Genomic DNA, 13,661 nt, shown 5'->3' with positions numbered 1-13,661 from the left:
GTCCTATCACTACCTACTGCATACAGTTCATCTTTGCCATTACTTACAAAGGATGACTGGTTAAAATGCCCCGATGTTGCACAAACCCACTCATCTGCTGTTAGCTGCCCTGCCCCAGATTTGAGTTTGACACAGCTCAACCAGCACAGAGCAATTAGTGCATTTTCTAATTTATATTGCATCAGTCGATGCAAGACTAAGAAAATAGAAATAACAGATGTACAAATTTGAGACAACATAAATTCCATCAGTTTAAATCCAAACAAATGTAGGATAATCAGAGCAAATATTAAGATTTCAGAAAAAGTACCTTTTAAACCCACATAAACATTGTAAACACTATTGTAATATGAATATTTAAAGAACTTTATTTGAAAATGACTACAATAAAACATTGAGGGAAAAAATAGTCTAAGTTTGTTCCATAATATGTAACTATTAAAAAGAAAAGCTATCCTGATGTGGAAAGAGCTTTTTTTTCATTTAAAAAATATAATCACAAAAAAGTAATGATATTTCAAATTTAATTGTACAGTTCCTCAAGAGAGCATTAAACAGTCTACAAACATTAGCAAACACCAAAAAATTGACCGTACAGTATGAATGTCTAGAACACGTACAGGAAATTGATGCAACCAAGACGATAAATCCTTGACCGATGCAGAACTGTTCCCCTGTCCTCAACAGGCCGGGACAAGTGCAATACCACTTTAGCATAGAGCACTGCCACCTCTCCCAACCTGCACAGAAAGGGATCCTTTCTGACAAGAATCATTTCAGTTCTATGATCAGTTTTGCATGGATTTGCACAGCACTACCTTGGAAAGCTGAAAGCAAACCAGCAAAACTAACCAGAGACCCACGTTGTGCAAGACGCCCCCCGCAGCTTTTCCTCACGAGGATCAAGTCTAGAAGTACTTCAAGTGCTCACACTGCAGTAGAAATCCACATAACTACCTGCACTATAAGCACTTTAATACTACTGAAACCTGCATTTGCCTTTTTAAACGGAGCGGAGGAAGAAACCCAATTGACCGCCGTGTGGGAAGAATTGAAATTTTCGGTAGGATTCGGATGAAAACACAGGGCCCCGTCAGTTTTGCATAGATTTGCACAACTCATTTCTTCTTGCAGCGCAACTATGCAAAACTAACAGAGAACTGACAATACTGTTTGTTTACAGATGAACACATTTGGAACGGGGCAGATGAGAATCCCAGCACTTATGCCAGAAGGAGCACTTAGGGCAGTAGGTGCTAGTCTATTTCACTATCTGCACTAGATGCACCTTAGCATAAGCACTAGAAGACAAAAACAAACACAAATGTTGATAGAAACGGGTATGAAACACAACTAGAAGAAAGATTGCTTCATGGCTAGTGCTAGATAAAATATCTTACAAATCCTGCATGTTTTCTTCAAATATTGATTCTTGGCTCCATAAAGCCCACGGTAACCTTTTACAGCAAGATCCTGCAGATGTGCGTCAACAAGAGCAGTCGCATTCAGGCCATTCAGTGCAGTCACAACCCAGCTGGGCTTGGTGAATAGACCCGCTCCTTTAGTTCACATTATCAGCACAGTGCTGAAAGTGCCTTCACTGCAGTAGATTTTTAGAAAACTACCTGCACTGTAAGCACTTTGACACTACAGTGACTTTAAAATGTTCATGTGGCATTTCCTTTGAGGCCAGACGACGACGACGACTTTAAAATAAGGTGGGTGCCGGCCAGCAGGTGGAGATGCATGCGGGGTTCCTGCAACGGTAAATAAGTATTAAGAGCAGGTCAGCAACTTAAATTCAGAAGTGAGCACATTGTCCCTCCCGGCATTACCGTACATTCACAATGCATTATGCAAGCTACAAAAAGCAAAAGACGTGCAGAAAGTTCAGGTCTGGCAACATGCCGAAGCCAGGTGGTGAAGGTACCCAAAGAGATTCAATTTAAATTTGTGAATAACGGGAGCAAAAAACATCTGGGTAATAAAAGAGCTGAAATCAGTGAGTTCCAGACAATTAATGGCTCCATTATAATCAGTCTTCCAACACAGCTGAGGAGGAAGTATATAAATCAACCACATGTTTTTCTGTTGGTAGACACCATTATATTAAAAGCTACCGAGAAGCACTGTATTTAACCGGATAGAGACGCACAAGTGGCAAATCAGTATTTGTGTAGATCACAGTCACTTTTAAACAAACTGCTTCTAAAGAACTCATTCACCATCCGATTTCATTTTTTTTCTCTAAAACAAGCGCGACATGGACCGCTTTTTAAGGATTAGATGCGTTTGACCTTTTCAAAGTTATGACACAGATTGAACTAGAAAACCAAGCAGATTAATACCATTAGAACATTTTTGATTAAGGGAAATCAAGGTTGGATTTGAATTAAATCCAACATTTTCAGATGGTTAAATTCATTTAAAAGGAAATAGGGATTTCAATGGTAATCAATATTAGTTTTGTCCTGAAAACATTTGTTGCCTTGGGTGGCCATGAACATTCAAAAATGGTTCGGGTCCAGATTAGCACAAATATTTAGCAAAACAAATGTCTTTAAACAAATTTCCAAGGTTTTAAAAACATTTTTTCCAAGTGTTCATGCAGAATGGATATCTGGAGATTATTCAAACTGATGGCATTCATCTCCATGCCTACCAAACTTATTTTTGTGCCAGAAACTATAAAAGATGTAACCAGTTTTACAATTTAGTATGTAAAGACTGACGATTGTGGTCAAAACAGCTTATTAAAAAAAAAGTAGTGCCAAAGCTAGGGCTCATTTACAAAATAAATGTACAAATATCCGAGTAGAAGATGTCAAATCATACATTGTACGCAACAATTTTAAAGAGGAATTGTGGATGTGACACACCCGAATGTGTTGCAACAGTTTCATCCACCAACTGTACATTTATGACCAACGTGACGGCACAGATTGTTGAGGACAAGTTTTTTTTTTTTTTTTAATACATTAAGGATTTATAATCAAGTTACAAAATTGCCTTTACTGCAATACCACTGTTTTATTATCGGTATATTCAACAATAATTTTAATGTGAGATTAATTCATCTACAAGAAAGAAAGACAAACTAAACTGACTGGAATAAATCACTCTTTATTTTCTTGTCTCATAGACAAGCCACTGAAGGCTGGCAACCTGGGCAAATAGCCTGACCAGGGAAAAGCTAAATGAGTTTGGGGAATAAAAATGGATTTCACATGTTCCAACTTGACTACTCAACTAATAAATATCAGCTCGTCATACATGCGTTACCCTATAATTATTTCTTATAAGCAAGCACTTTAAAACTACAATAAAATGTAGGTAGTTTTCCCTCAAGTTTTTCAAGTTTTTTAATGATAGTACTTTAATCCAATAGATTATACAAGAACTACTAAAATATTCCCAATTATGAATAAGTTTGTGAATTAAAAATATGCATAGAAGTTATTTATTCAACAACTTTTAGATGCATTTCTGCTACTAATGCACCTAAATGAAATGATTGGTTCATTACCAGGCTTCTGCAGAGCTTAATGAGATGTTGAGAGAATTCAGCCATGTGCTAAATTCAGGCATTTTGGAAAAGTGGTGCATTTAAAAGTTACATGATAGTAGGTCCTGAGTGCTGGACTTGGACACTTGTGAATAAAGAATAAATAAAACAAAACAAAAAAATCATCATCCAACCTGCAAATCACCAGTCAAGGTGGATAAAGGAAAAACTGGCTAATTGCTATCTGAGGCTAACTGATGCATTTCTGACCATTCAGGCTGGGCATGATATTTCACACTGTCAGACTTCTTCTGTTCTACAGAAAAAAAAACAACCTTTTAATGAGCTACAAAATGAGGTGGAGAGAGGAAATCTGGAGATTTTTAATAATCAAGAAATGGGGGCCAACTTTTCACATGATCGATTATACTTTCTTTACTAAAAACAAAAACAGTAAGGGCATTTTAATACTTTCTTCACCTATTGGCTCCCCTTGCTTTTAACTCTAAATGCAAGTTGAGGAAGTTCGTCTGTTGGGAAAGAGCAAAGTATGTTAAGCACATTACCTACTACAATCACTTATAGGTCATAGTTTGTCTTTTTGTTTGACTGTTAATGCAGTTAATTACGACTTTGCCATTAACTGCAAATATACTGCTTCGATTAAAGTCCCTTTAGTCAAAGCCGATTTAATTTAAAGTAAAAACACAGGGAGTGGTGTGGCTGAGGTCTACAATTAAATATTCTTATTTAACCAGCAGAATGAATGATTGCAGAGATAATTATTGCATTGTGTATATTTATTTTAAGTACGTAGGTAGCCAACAGGACTGACCTAAAGCTACTAATGTAATGGTTTCTACATCAAAGTTGAATGTGGGACCCCAATTTGAACCTGGACTGCTTGAGGACACCAACATTGGCGCTCCAGCGACATTTCTGTGCCCCTCCCCCACGCGCTAACATGGCGCCTAGAAGTCCATACTTTCACGCGTTTGACATTATATCCACCCGTCTTATTCTCTGGAATCATAACAGAAATAAAACTGCGACGCTAAGACGTTTAAGCGCAAAGGCTAACCCGATGCGTGGAAGTTGTGAATACACAACTCCCACGCAGCAGTCCCAACACACAACAAGCTAGGGGTTGACACACAGGCTTCTTTAAAAAATAATGAGTAAATGCGCTACTTCGACTAGTTTTAGAAAATAATCATGTCCGATACGGTTTTTTCCCCCCCCCATGCAACTAAACACCTGCGGTAATAACTTTGTACACGAAAAGTATTCTTGCAGTGGGCACAGCTACACTTCGTCTTCTGTCAGTCAGTACTTATCAAGGTTAGCAAGCTCAGCTTCTCGTTTATAGTTTAAATAAAACCTAATTGGGAAATTTAACAACTGTAAATATGACTAAGCGTGCCTCCGGTTACACACTCCACCGTCGCAGCCGATAATGGCTCATGTAAACAGCCACAGTTTGTACGTATGAGCCCGAGTTTGCGTTAGCGGCTAACGGGATAGCTGCGGCCTGCTTGCAGTCCCATGTGCTACTGCTTTGTTCTGGAGGCACTTTTAAATGCACAGCACTGCCCAGAAACTGCTCGAAATCATCATGTCTTAGCCACATATCGATCTGTAGCCCGAGTACAAGAGTTTAAATGACGAAACTGCAGCTATAAAGTGCAGAGTTTTGTTTATTAACTAGGGAGAATCACTTTCCCGAGGTATCGTGCTGAGGTGCAGCCGCAGCGACACATGCTTTTCAAATCTCCCTCATTCTACTATCATGGTGGAGAGGTTGGCATGCGCTTCTACATTATTTTCACCTGCGATAAATCCAGATTAAAAACACGTTATTACTTTGAACGCTCATGTGGGCTCCGCGTCGCATTAAGTATTTCACTTTCTTCAAGCATCTCCCAAAAAATAGGCTAACAACAGGTTTCCTGCCAATAACACGCGTGGTATTAGACATCAGCTTCTAAAAAAAAATCCACCATCTTCACTGACTTATTCTGACTTACCATTTACTCTGTTTCTTGCAAAACTGAGAAGAAATCTCGCGTTCAACGAGGACTTAGGGAGGGAAAAGTAAAAGTGCACAACCATGTGCTACTATTTTGATTTGCCGAGAGTTTGAGAGTCGTAGTAAGATTGCGAAAGTGGCGCGAGTAGAGTCTGGGCTTAACCATGTGGTGAATGAAGGGCGGCTCCCAGCCCGGACCCCAACTCACATCATTAACATAAATCGGTTACTTCCTCTGCCAAGTTTGTCCGCTTCAGGCCTGACGTCTTCAGGTGAATTTTATTCCTTTTCATTACGAAAAAAGAAAATCAATGAAATGGAATTAAAGTTTCCATCTAAAGTTTTGAATAACTTTATGTACACATTTTAATTGGCAATCTATTTGATTTAATTTATTTTAAAACGGATTTTTTTTTCAAGAAATAAATAAAACGATAAAACATAACGTAATGAGATATATATATATATATATATATATATATATATATATATATATATATATATATATATATATATATATATATTATATTTTTTTTTTTTTTTTTTTTATTTTGGAATAAAATACTTTTTATTATTGAAATTCACCATCAAATTTCGCATCATGAGTTTTAGCTTGTACTTCAAACTCAATTTGCAAGCAAAACTTTATGTCACACTTAGATTTTAAATTATATTGAAGAGATAAATTAGATTTTAAATGTAATTTCTTGAAAAGAAATTACATGATTTTAAATGATAAAGTCACCAGAAAACAATATAAAATGTATTACTGATCTCAAAAGTGTTCACACTCTTGCTACAAAGCTTTCCTGTGATTTAAAACAAGTCATTTACTTTTAGTGGTCTTGTGTTTATAGCTATCAACAATTAAAGTTAGTCTAATTAACTTGAAATGAATCACAGCTGATGGCAGGATTGTCTCATCATTGGCATCTTTTCATTAAAGGCATAGCAATGTGGACAAAATAATTTCATTGTACAAATATTCCAGAAAGGAAAAGGGTACAAAGCAAAGTATTCACACAATGTACAGTTATAAAAGGCATCAATATTTGAGGGAAATGTATGGGGCACCAGAAACAATACTGAAATTTGATGTTTCCCTAAAAAATGCTACAAACCAGTCATGGAGGCTGCCACAAAGCCAACAGCAAAAATTAAAAATAGCAGGGTTTTCTGTAATTACGGACTGTGCTAGGCATGTTACAATTGTAATGTCTTCTAAAGCCCTATGGGAGATGTGATGAAACCAATCAGCCTTAATTCATAAGTGTTTAGCACATCATCAATGTGCCACATCAAAAGAATACCATGTGCATATTGAAACATGGAAATATAGCATCATGATCGGAAGTTAATTTTGTTTTCACTGAACTGCATGTTTTTGTCAGTTTGAATTAAAATTTTGAACAACTCTAAATATTAACCAGTTTTGACCAAAATGTGCAAGGGGTTTGAATGGCCAAACAAAATCTGACAGAATGTTTGTGGTGTTTTCTAAGCAGGACTGAAGTCAGGAGATTGCCTCACAGTCTGACATATTTAGATTACTTATTCATGCAAGAGTGGACAATTATTGCCAAGCCAAGATGTAATATTGTGGTAAATAACTACTAAAGAATACTGCATATGCTGCTTTTAATTAATAAATAAATAAATAAATCTGTAACATATGGTGACTACTTTTACTTTATATTGACCAAAGTGGTTTAGCAGCATTTAGACTTGTATTCTAAAAGGAGTAAGAAACTGAAAATAAAAGCATTCCCCATAACAATTTATTAATTTAAGTTCAATAGATTTATTTATTTATTTTATTTTTATTTTTTTTTTTACAGTTTTTAAGTTTTAAGTTGCAAAAAAGCTTAAAAACTCAAGATCAATATTTTTAGTTCACCTTCCTGAAATTGGATTTCTGTTTTCTGTTGTTTGAGCCTAACCGGCTGCCATAGGTCAAACGCTGTTCGGTTGAAAAGCAGAAGCTCTCCCCGTCCCATGAAGTGTTTTTCTTTCACAATAAAAGAACATTGACACAAAACGAAGTTCACTACAACTATTTCATTTTTAGAAATACATTTATCCGATGACTATGTGATAAATAAATTGATCTACTTAGATCTACAAACATTATTGATGCCCATCGTGTGATTTACAACAGCTTATCTTCTTTTATTTTGGAAATTAAATCCCACTATTTCCGGTTTGACTGTAACTCGTCTCAAACGGTAAAATGTGTCTTCTGTGCACAGTTGAATGAGGTTTTACGATGTCTTTCACTTTACGGTGTCTTTCACAGCTGGATTGAAGAGTAGAAGGTGAGTTAAGAAAATCCCTTATTACAAAATTAGATGATTTAAAGGTTAAGAACTTTGGCATGTTGGAGTCAAAACAACAATGTTAAAACAGAGTCAAAACGAACTTTAGTCCCCGAAACACATGTAAGAATCGATTAATTTAGGGAAATGGAGAGCCTTACACGCTTAAAAAAAAGCAAAGTAAATGTGTGAGCATTTATTTGTGTTAATATACTTTTTTAGCGTAACTCATTTGTCACTAAAACGGCTTTTGTCGATGGTGGCAAGTTAAGCAATACAAATTATGTCACGGGCATTAATTTCTTTTGCAGAGTAGTCGTTACAGCTTTCATATGTTTTAGTCAAAATAAAAATGATTATTCATGGCACTGCCTAGCTGCGTAATGTAGTGTTTTCCTCAAAAGTCTCTGTATTATGCTGTAACATTAACTCCAGTAAATTAGTGGTGTTTTTTTCTCAGACTGATCGCTTTTAGCTTGTTTTGTATTTGGGCATATGCACTGTCCAGTAGAAGTATTTTTACCCTTTTACTTTTCACCTTTTGTCATTTTACATCTTTAAGTTTTTATGTATTGTTGTGATCTTCTGTGATAGATCAAACCAAGGTATTACATATCTGTGAGATGGTTTAAAAGCTACTTTGTGAACACAAATCTGAGAAATGTGACATGAATTTATTTTCAGTCAGGACTGAATACATCAACATCAGCTGCAACTTAAGTTCTTTTGGAATATTTCTTTACCGGATTTGCACAGCTACAGACTAAATTCTTCATTGCAAAATAGCTCAAGCTCAGACAGGTAATATATAAATCGTCTGTGAATATACATTTTTAAGTATTCAGATTTTAAGTTCAATTTAAAACTTTGAGTAGTAATACAGTTTAATCTACCAGTCTATTGTACTTTTGGTTGTAGGTTTTGGTTTGTTGTCTTGCTGGAAGTCCATCCTTCTCTGCAAGTACATGTGTTGTTGCCACTTACAGGTTTTCTTCCAATTCGTTTGTTCCATCCATTTTACCATCAATTCTGAGCAGTGTCCCATTCACTGCGGAGAGCATGAATGCGTCCTCACAGCTTGATGCTGCCACTAGCTGGTTTCACTGGTGAGATTGTGTTTTCAGGATATTGTGCAGTGTTAGTTTTCCATTATGTATAACATCATGTATAAGGATGCAAACAATTAACCGACTTACAATTAATTGTTGATTTATTGTTTCTTAGATTTTTTAAAATCTAATAAACAGTTAGATGGTTAGATTAACTAATCGATATGAAAGTAGTTCATATTGATTCACTAGGCCTTCCTTTGGTGTTGCAGTTTGCCTCCTCTCATTCTGAAAGTAATATTTTATTTAGGGGTATCAGAAAAGAAGTGTTTGAATTAAAATACAATCTTTTTCAAATTTTGCTTTAAATAAAAACAACCCCCAGAAATTTTCTTCCATTTCACAATAATGCACTGCCTTGTATTCATGTACCATGGGAAATCCTAATAAAATGTATTGCAAATTGTGGCGGTTACTACTAAATTCAACAACGTTCAAGGGTTGCAAATACTTATGTAAGGTACTGCAAACCGCTCCAGTTTGAATGCTTTCTATGCCTTTTTAACAGTATAATCTCAAGTTAACTGGATTTTCATGTGTTCAAATTGTTTCAGCGCGACACACTGATGGCCACACGTGTGCTGTGTCGGCGGGTCTGCTCCCTCCCTGGCTGGAGAAGAAGCCTCACCCAAGGTCAACACATTCACACCAAAACAAGGGAAGAGATAAGCGATCAGGAGGAAAACAAGAATGTGTCAGATGTTTCCTCCCAAAGTGGATACAAACTGTACTACAATCCTTCGTCATATCATGTTGCAAGGACCTCTGCTAATTCCCCCTGTCAGATGGATAGCTCTGAAGAGGAGCAGTTTTTCAGTGCTTCCTTTTGGCAGCAGAGCAACCACTATAGTGTGAGTTGCTCACGGCACCTCTCAAGCTCCAAAAACACACTTCTTGATTTAGCTCTAAACAAAGCATCTGAAACCGAAGTGCCATCTGTGTCGTCCTACAACAGGAAGCCAGTCACACCAGATGTTAAAGTTGACACACGAGCCTTCCTTAAATGCAGACCAGAGTACGCTTCCCTGTCCCTTGACCTCACCCAGCGACCTCAACCAGTAGAATGGGTAGAATTGTTGCCACTCCTTCAAAAAGTGTCTGTTTTAAGGGGCAGGATGAAGCCAGCTGACGTGTTGCAGTTTCTCTTGGAGCTCAGCAAGTTGCACCCAGACAAGATGCCTCTGCTCCAAAGTGACCAGCGGTTTGTCATGCTTCTCCGATATTCTGTCGAGCACCTCCGTCTCTTCTCTGAGCTACAGCTGCTGGAGGTGTTACAGTCATTTGTGTGGTTGGAGATACCCTCGTCCCACACCGTGCTTGAGGTTTACGAAGCCGAACTGAGCCGCCGGGCCAACCAACTGACACTACATCAGTTATTATTAGCTGCTGACTTGTGGCGCTGTATTAGGAGACAGGTGCCACAGTTCTTGCAGCGTCTCTTTGAGTCAGTTCATCTTTATTTGGGACAAGTAGGAGTCCCTGAGCTGGTGCATCTCCTTTACATAATAGGCGAAGGTAGGCACTGTCCAAAAGACTTGATTTATATTATACAGCCACTTATCATGCGTCATTTAGCCCAAATGCATCCTGAGGAGGTTGGCGTTGTATGTCTGGGACTCTTTAAAGCCCAAACCTCACTTCCAGAGGGAGCAGTGTCTCGTATTGTTGATAAGGCAGTCTCTGTTGTGACTGAGATGGGTGACTTTGCAATGGTCAATGTGTTGAAATACCTGCGTTTCAGCTATCTTTTTCACAGGACATGGTTGGAAGCCATGGAAAGGGAAGTTCCTCAACGGGCTCATCGGATGGGAGTCCAGGGCCTGATGCATGTGACTTTAACTTGTTCAGCTCTTCATTATCGTAGTGATAGCATCCTGACTTCTATTGCAGAGAGAGTTCCCTCTCTTGTGCCACATTGCAGGAGTAAGGACTCAAGCAAACTCCTGTGGGCCTTTGCCACCTTAGGGTTCCTTCCAACTCAGAATCAGAGTTTTTATCCGAGCCTGACAGATGCCCTTAGGCAGAGGAAAGCCGAGTTCCAGCAATACCCCGAACACCTTTTGACTGGTCTTCTAGGTTTGGCTTTTGTTTCTCAGTTTCCAGAGGATCTTGTTACATTAGCTCTAAGTCCTGAGTTTGTCCACTTAGCACTGAGAAACTCCAAGCTAGAGCTGAAAAAAGATTTGTTCACCTTGGATGCAGCTGTGGCTCTGGAGCTCCCTCAGTGGAAAGGCCCACGGTTGAGTGGCGAACTCAGAGAAGAGGTGGCGGAAATGCTGTGGACGTTCGCACAGTCGGACGTTTGCCTGAAACCAGAGGTTTTGGAGGCAGAATCGGCTCTTCAGGATTTTCTCGGAGGAGACAAATTCGTATGCAAAAGAATGATCATGCCGCATACTCGCTCCATCGATCTGGAAATACATCTGGACCCCAAAGGACAACCAATACCTGTGAACCTACTGTGCCCTAAGCAGAATCCCACAATGGTTCCTTCTTCCCAAAGCTGGGAGAAAATAAACTCAGGAGTAACGATCACAGACAACCTTTTAGCCCAACTAATAAAAGGCAAAAACTCCACTGAGCTTCCTCCAGCAACTATAGCAGCTTCCTCAGTTGGAGAGACACCATGCCAAAAGCTACCACCTGACGAAGATGGGAGAGTATTTGACTCGGTTCTAGATTTTACCAATGACATGATAGAAACCCTCACCAAACCCAGCCGCAGCAACCGTACTCACCGGGACTCGGTTCGCCAAGACATTAAAAACTCAGTCAAAATTGCTGTCCAGATCTCAAACAGGAACCACTACTGCATACAGTCACAGCAGCTGCTGGGGCTTCATGCCATGAAGAGACGACACTTGAAAATTGCGGGATACAGGGTGGTAGAGCTGAGCCATTGGGAGTGGTTTTCAATGCTGAGGAAAAGCAGGGCACAGAAACTGGCATATCTACACTGCAAAATCTATGACAGTCTGTAAGGATTCAGAAACCTCTAGAAAATTCATGTTGAACAGTGTTGCAAAAAATGTCCTGCGTTCTGTTGCATCCTGAAATCTTAAGTATTGTGCAAAGTACAGAAACATCCACCAAGTAGATAATTTAGTTCTTCTGTTTGTTTTGTATGTGCAATGGATTTTCAAACTGTATTCACATCTAGAATGGAAGGTTATTTGATTATTATACAATAGGACCATTAAAACAATTAACTTTATTTTTATACCTTTACTGTGACATAAATCCTATACAAACATTTAGCAAAAAAATGGGGAAAGAAATGTTAAAAGTAAAAGAGTTGTCTGATTTCCTAAGGGCACATACCCTTAAGGTAATAAATTTAATGCCCATTGTAATTCAAAAACGGTAAGTATTCTGTATTTCATTGCAATCTTTTGCAAAAATTAGATTATGAATCCATCTTTTTGTGGACAGTCCTCTTTAGGTGGGCAATTTTGCTTGGACTCCTTGTTATGCTGGGCAAAAAGGGAGAAAACTTGTGTAACTTGATCTTCTGGACAAATAACTGAGGGCTTTGAATTAAAACAAACTAGTATTTGTCACTTTACATAAAGTAATTTCCTTTATTTTAACAAAACCAATTTCATCTGGAAAAAAGTAACCCCATACCATGATCTGTTGGTGCGGATTATTTTTATTACTTAACATACCAGAATTGTGGCCCAGAAATATACGTTTGCTTTCATCAAATCATAACCCTTTAGAATATTTTATTTAGGGCTGGATGTTTTCTTTGGAAGAAAAGGCATCTGTTTTGAAACCCTGCCCCTTAGTCTAGACATACAAACACAACGGGGGTTGTTATTGTATTAACAACATAGTCAGTATTTTTTTTAATGTTGCTCTTAGCCTCTTTGCAGTCTCACAGAACGGCGTCCATGCTGTTGCTTCACCACTTTTGGAGACGTGTGTGGTTTTTGATTTCTCCGTTGTCCCACATCTTTTCATGGTACTGCAGACTGTTCTCACTGTGCTATACTGCCATGGAATTTATTTAGTATTTTTCTACTAACTGAATCAGCTAGATGACTTTCACTCTGCAATTTTTCTCCCAGCTGTGGCTTTAGCTTAAAGACACATTCTGAAAAATCTGTCAGGACACTTAAGCCATAGGTGTGAACGCAAGAAAACTGATTGTTAAAATTGATTCAAAAGGCGCATATTTGTTCTGGGATCTGCACACCAGTTGCTTTTGTTATTTGAATTATACAGACTAAAAATCATATTCAAGGTGTAAAATGTTTTAATCTAATGGAGACATTTTTTTTTACACCACAAACCCCTGACGGTTTGATGAGTTGTCCTTACTTATGAGGTCCACTTGAAAAATGTTTCATAATGATTTATTTCTTTGCTATTTCATATCTGCATTCCACACTTGTGAAAATATGCAAATTAAATATGATTGAACTGCTCACTCTGTGTCAGTACTGTGGTTGCCAACATTTAACGTGGGTCTTACAAAACATCATTTTTAGCATTTTTAAGAGGAATTTCAGGTAAGATACCTCTAACGCAAATGTCTTATGAATATGAAGATTTTCAAACATTATCTGATGTTATTTTCATGTGCAGGCTCCTGTTGAATTGAAATTCAAACTGGAGGTAAATATAAAAGAACAGGTTCATAAAATGTACTAATTTGTAAAAGCTCATACTACTAAATAGCTGAGGAGAAACTCTGA

At 37.8% G+C, this 13,661-nt stretch overlaps 1 protein-coding gene across 1 annotated transcript; it reads left to right on the top strand.

Moving 5' to 3' along the window:
• Window positions 1-7,731: 7,731 nt before the first annotated feature.
• On the top strand, window positions 7,732-13,393 carry fastkd5 (FASTK mitochondrial RNA regulator 5). The gene is made up of 2 exons (XM_014995646.2): window positions 7,732-7,849; window positions 9,513-13,393. The coding sequence occupies exon 2, from the start codon at window positions 9,525-9,527 to the stop codon at window positions 11,937-11,939; it is 2,415 nt and encodes an 804-aa protein (XP_014851132.2). The 5' UTR covers window positions 7,732-7,849; window positions 9,513-9,524; the 3' UTR covers window positions 11,940-13,393.
• The last annotated feature ends 268 nt before the right edge of the window (window positions 13,394-13,661 follow it).

Source organism: Poecilia mexicana, unplaced genomic scaffold, assembly GCF_051168715.1.
Source record: "Poecilia mexicana isolate PSO_F unplaced genomic scaffold, ASM5116871v1 scaffold_2, whole genome shotgun sequence".
Lineage (NCBI taxonomy): Eukaryota > Metazoa > Chordata > Actinopteri > Cyprinodontiformes > Poeciliidae > Poecilia > Poecilia mexicana.
Note: the sequence above shows the minus strand (reverse complement) of the source record. Positions and strands in the feature narration are given on the sequence as shown.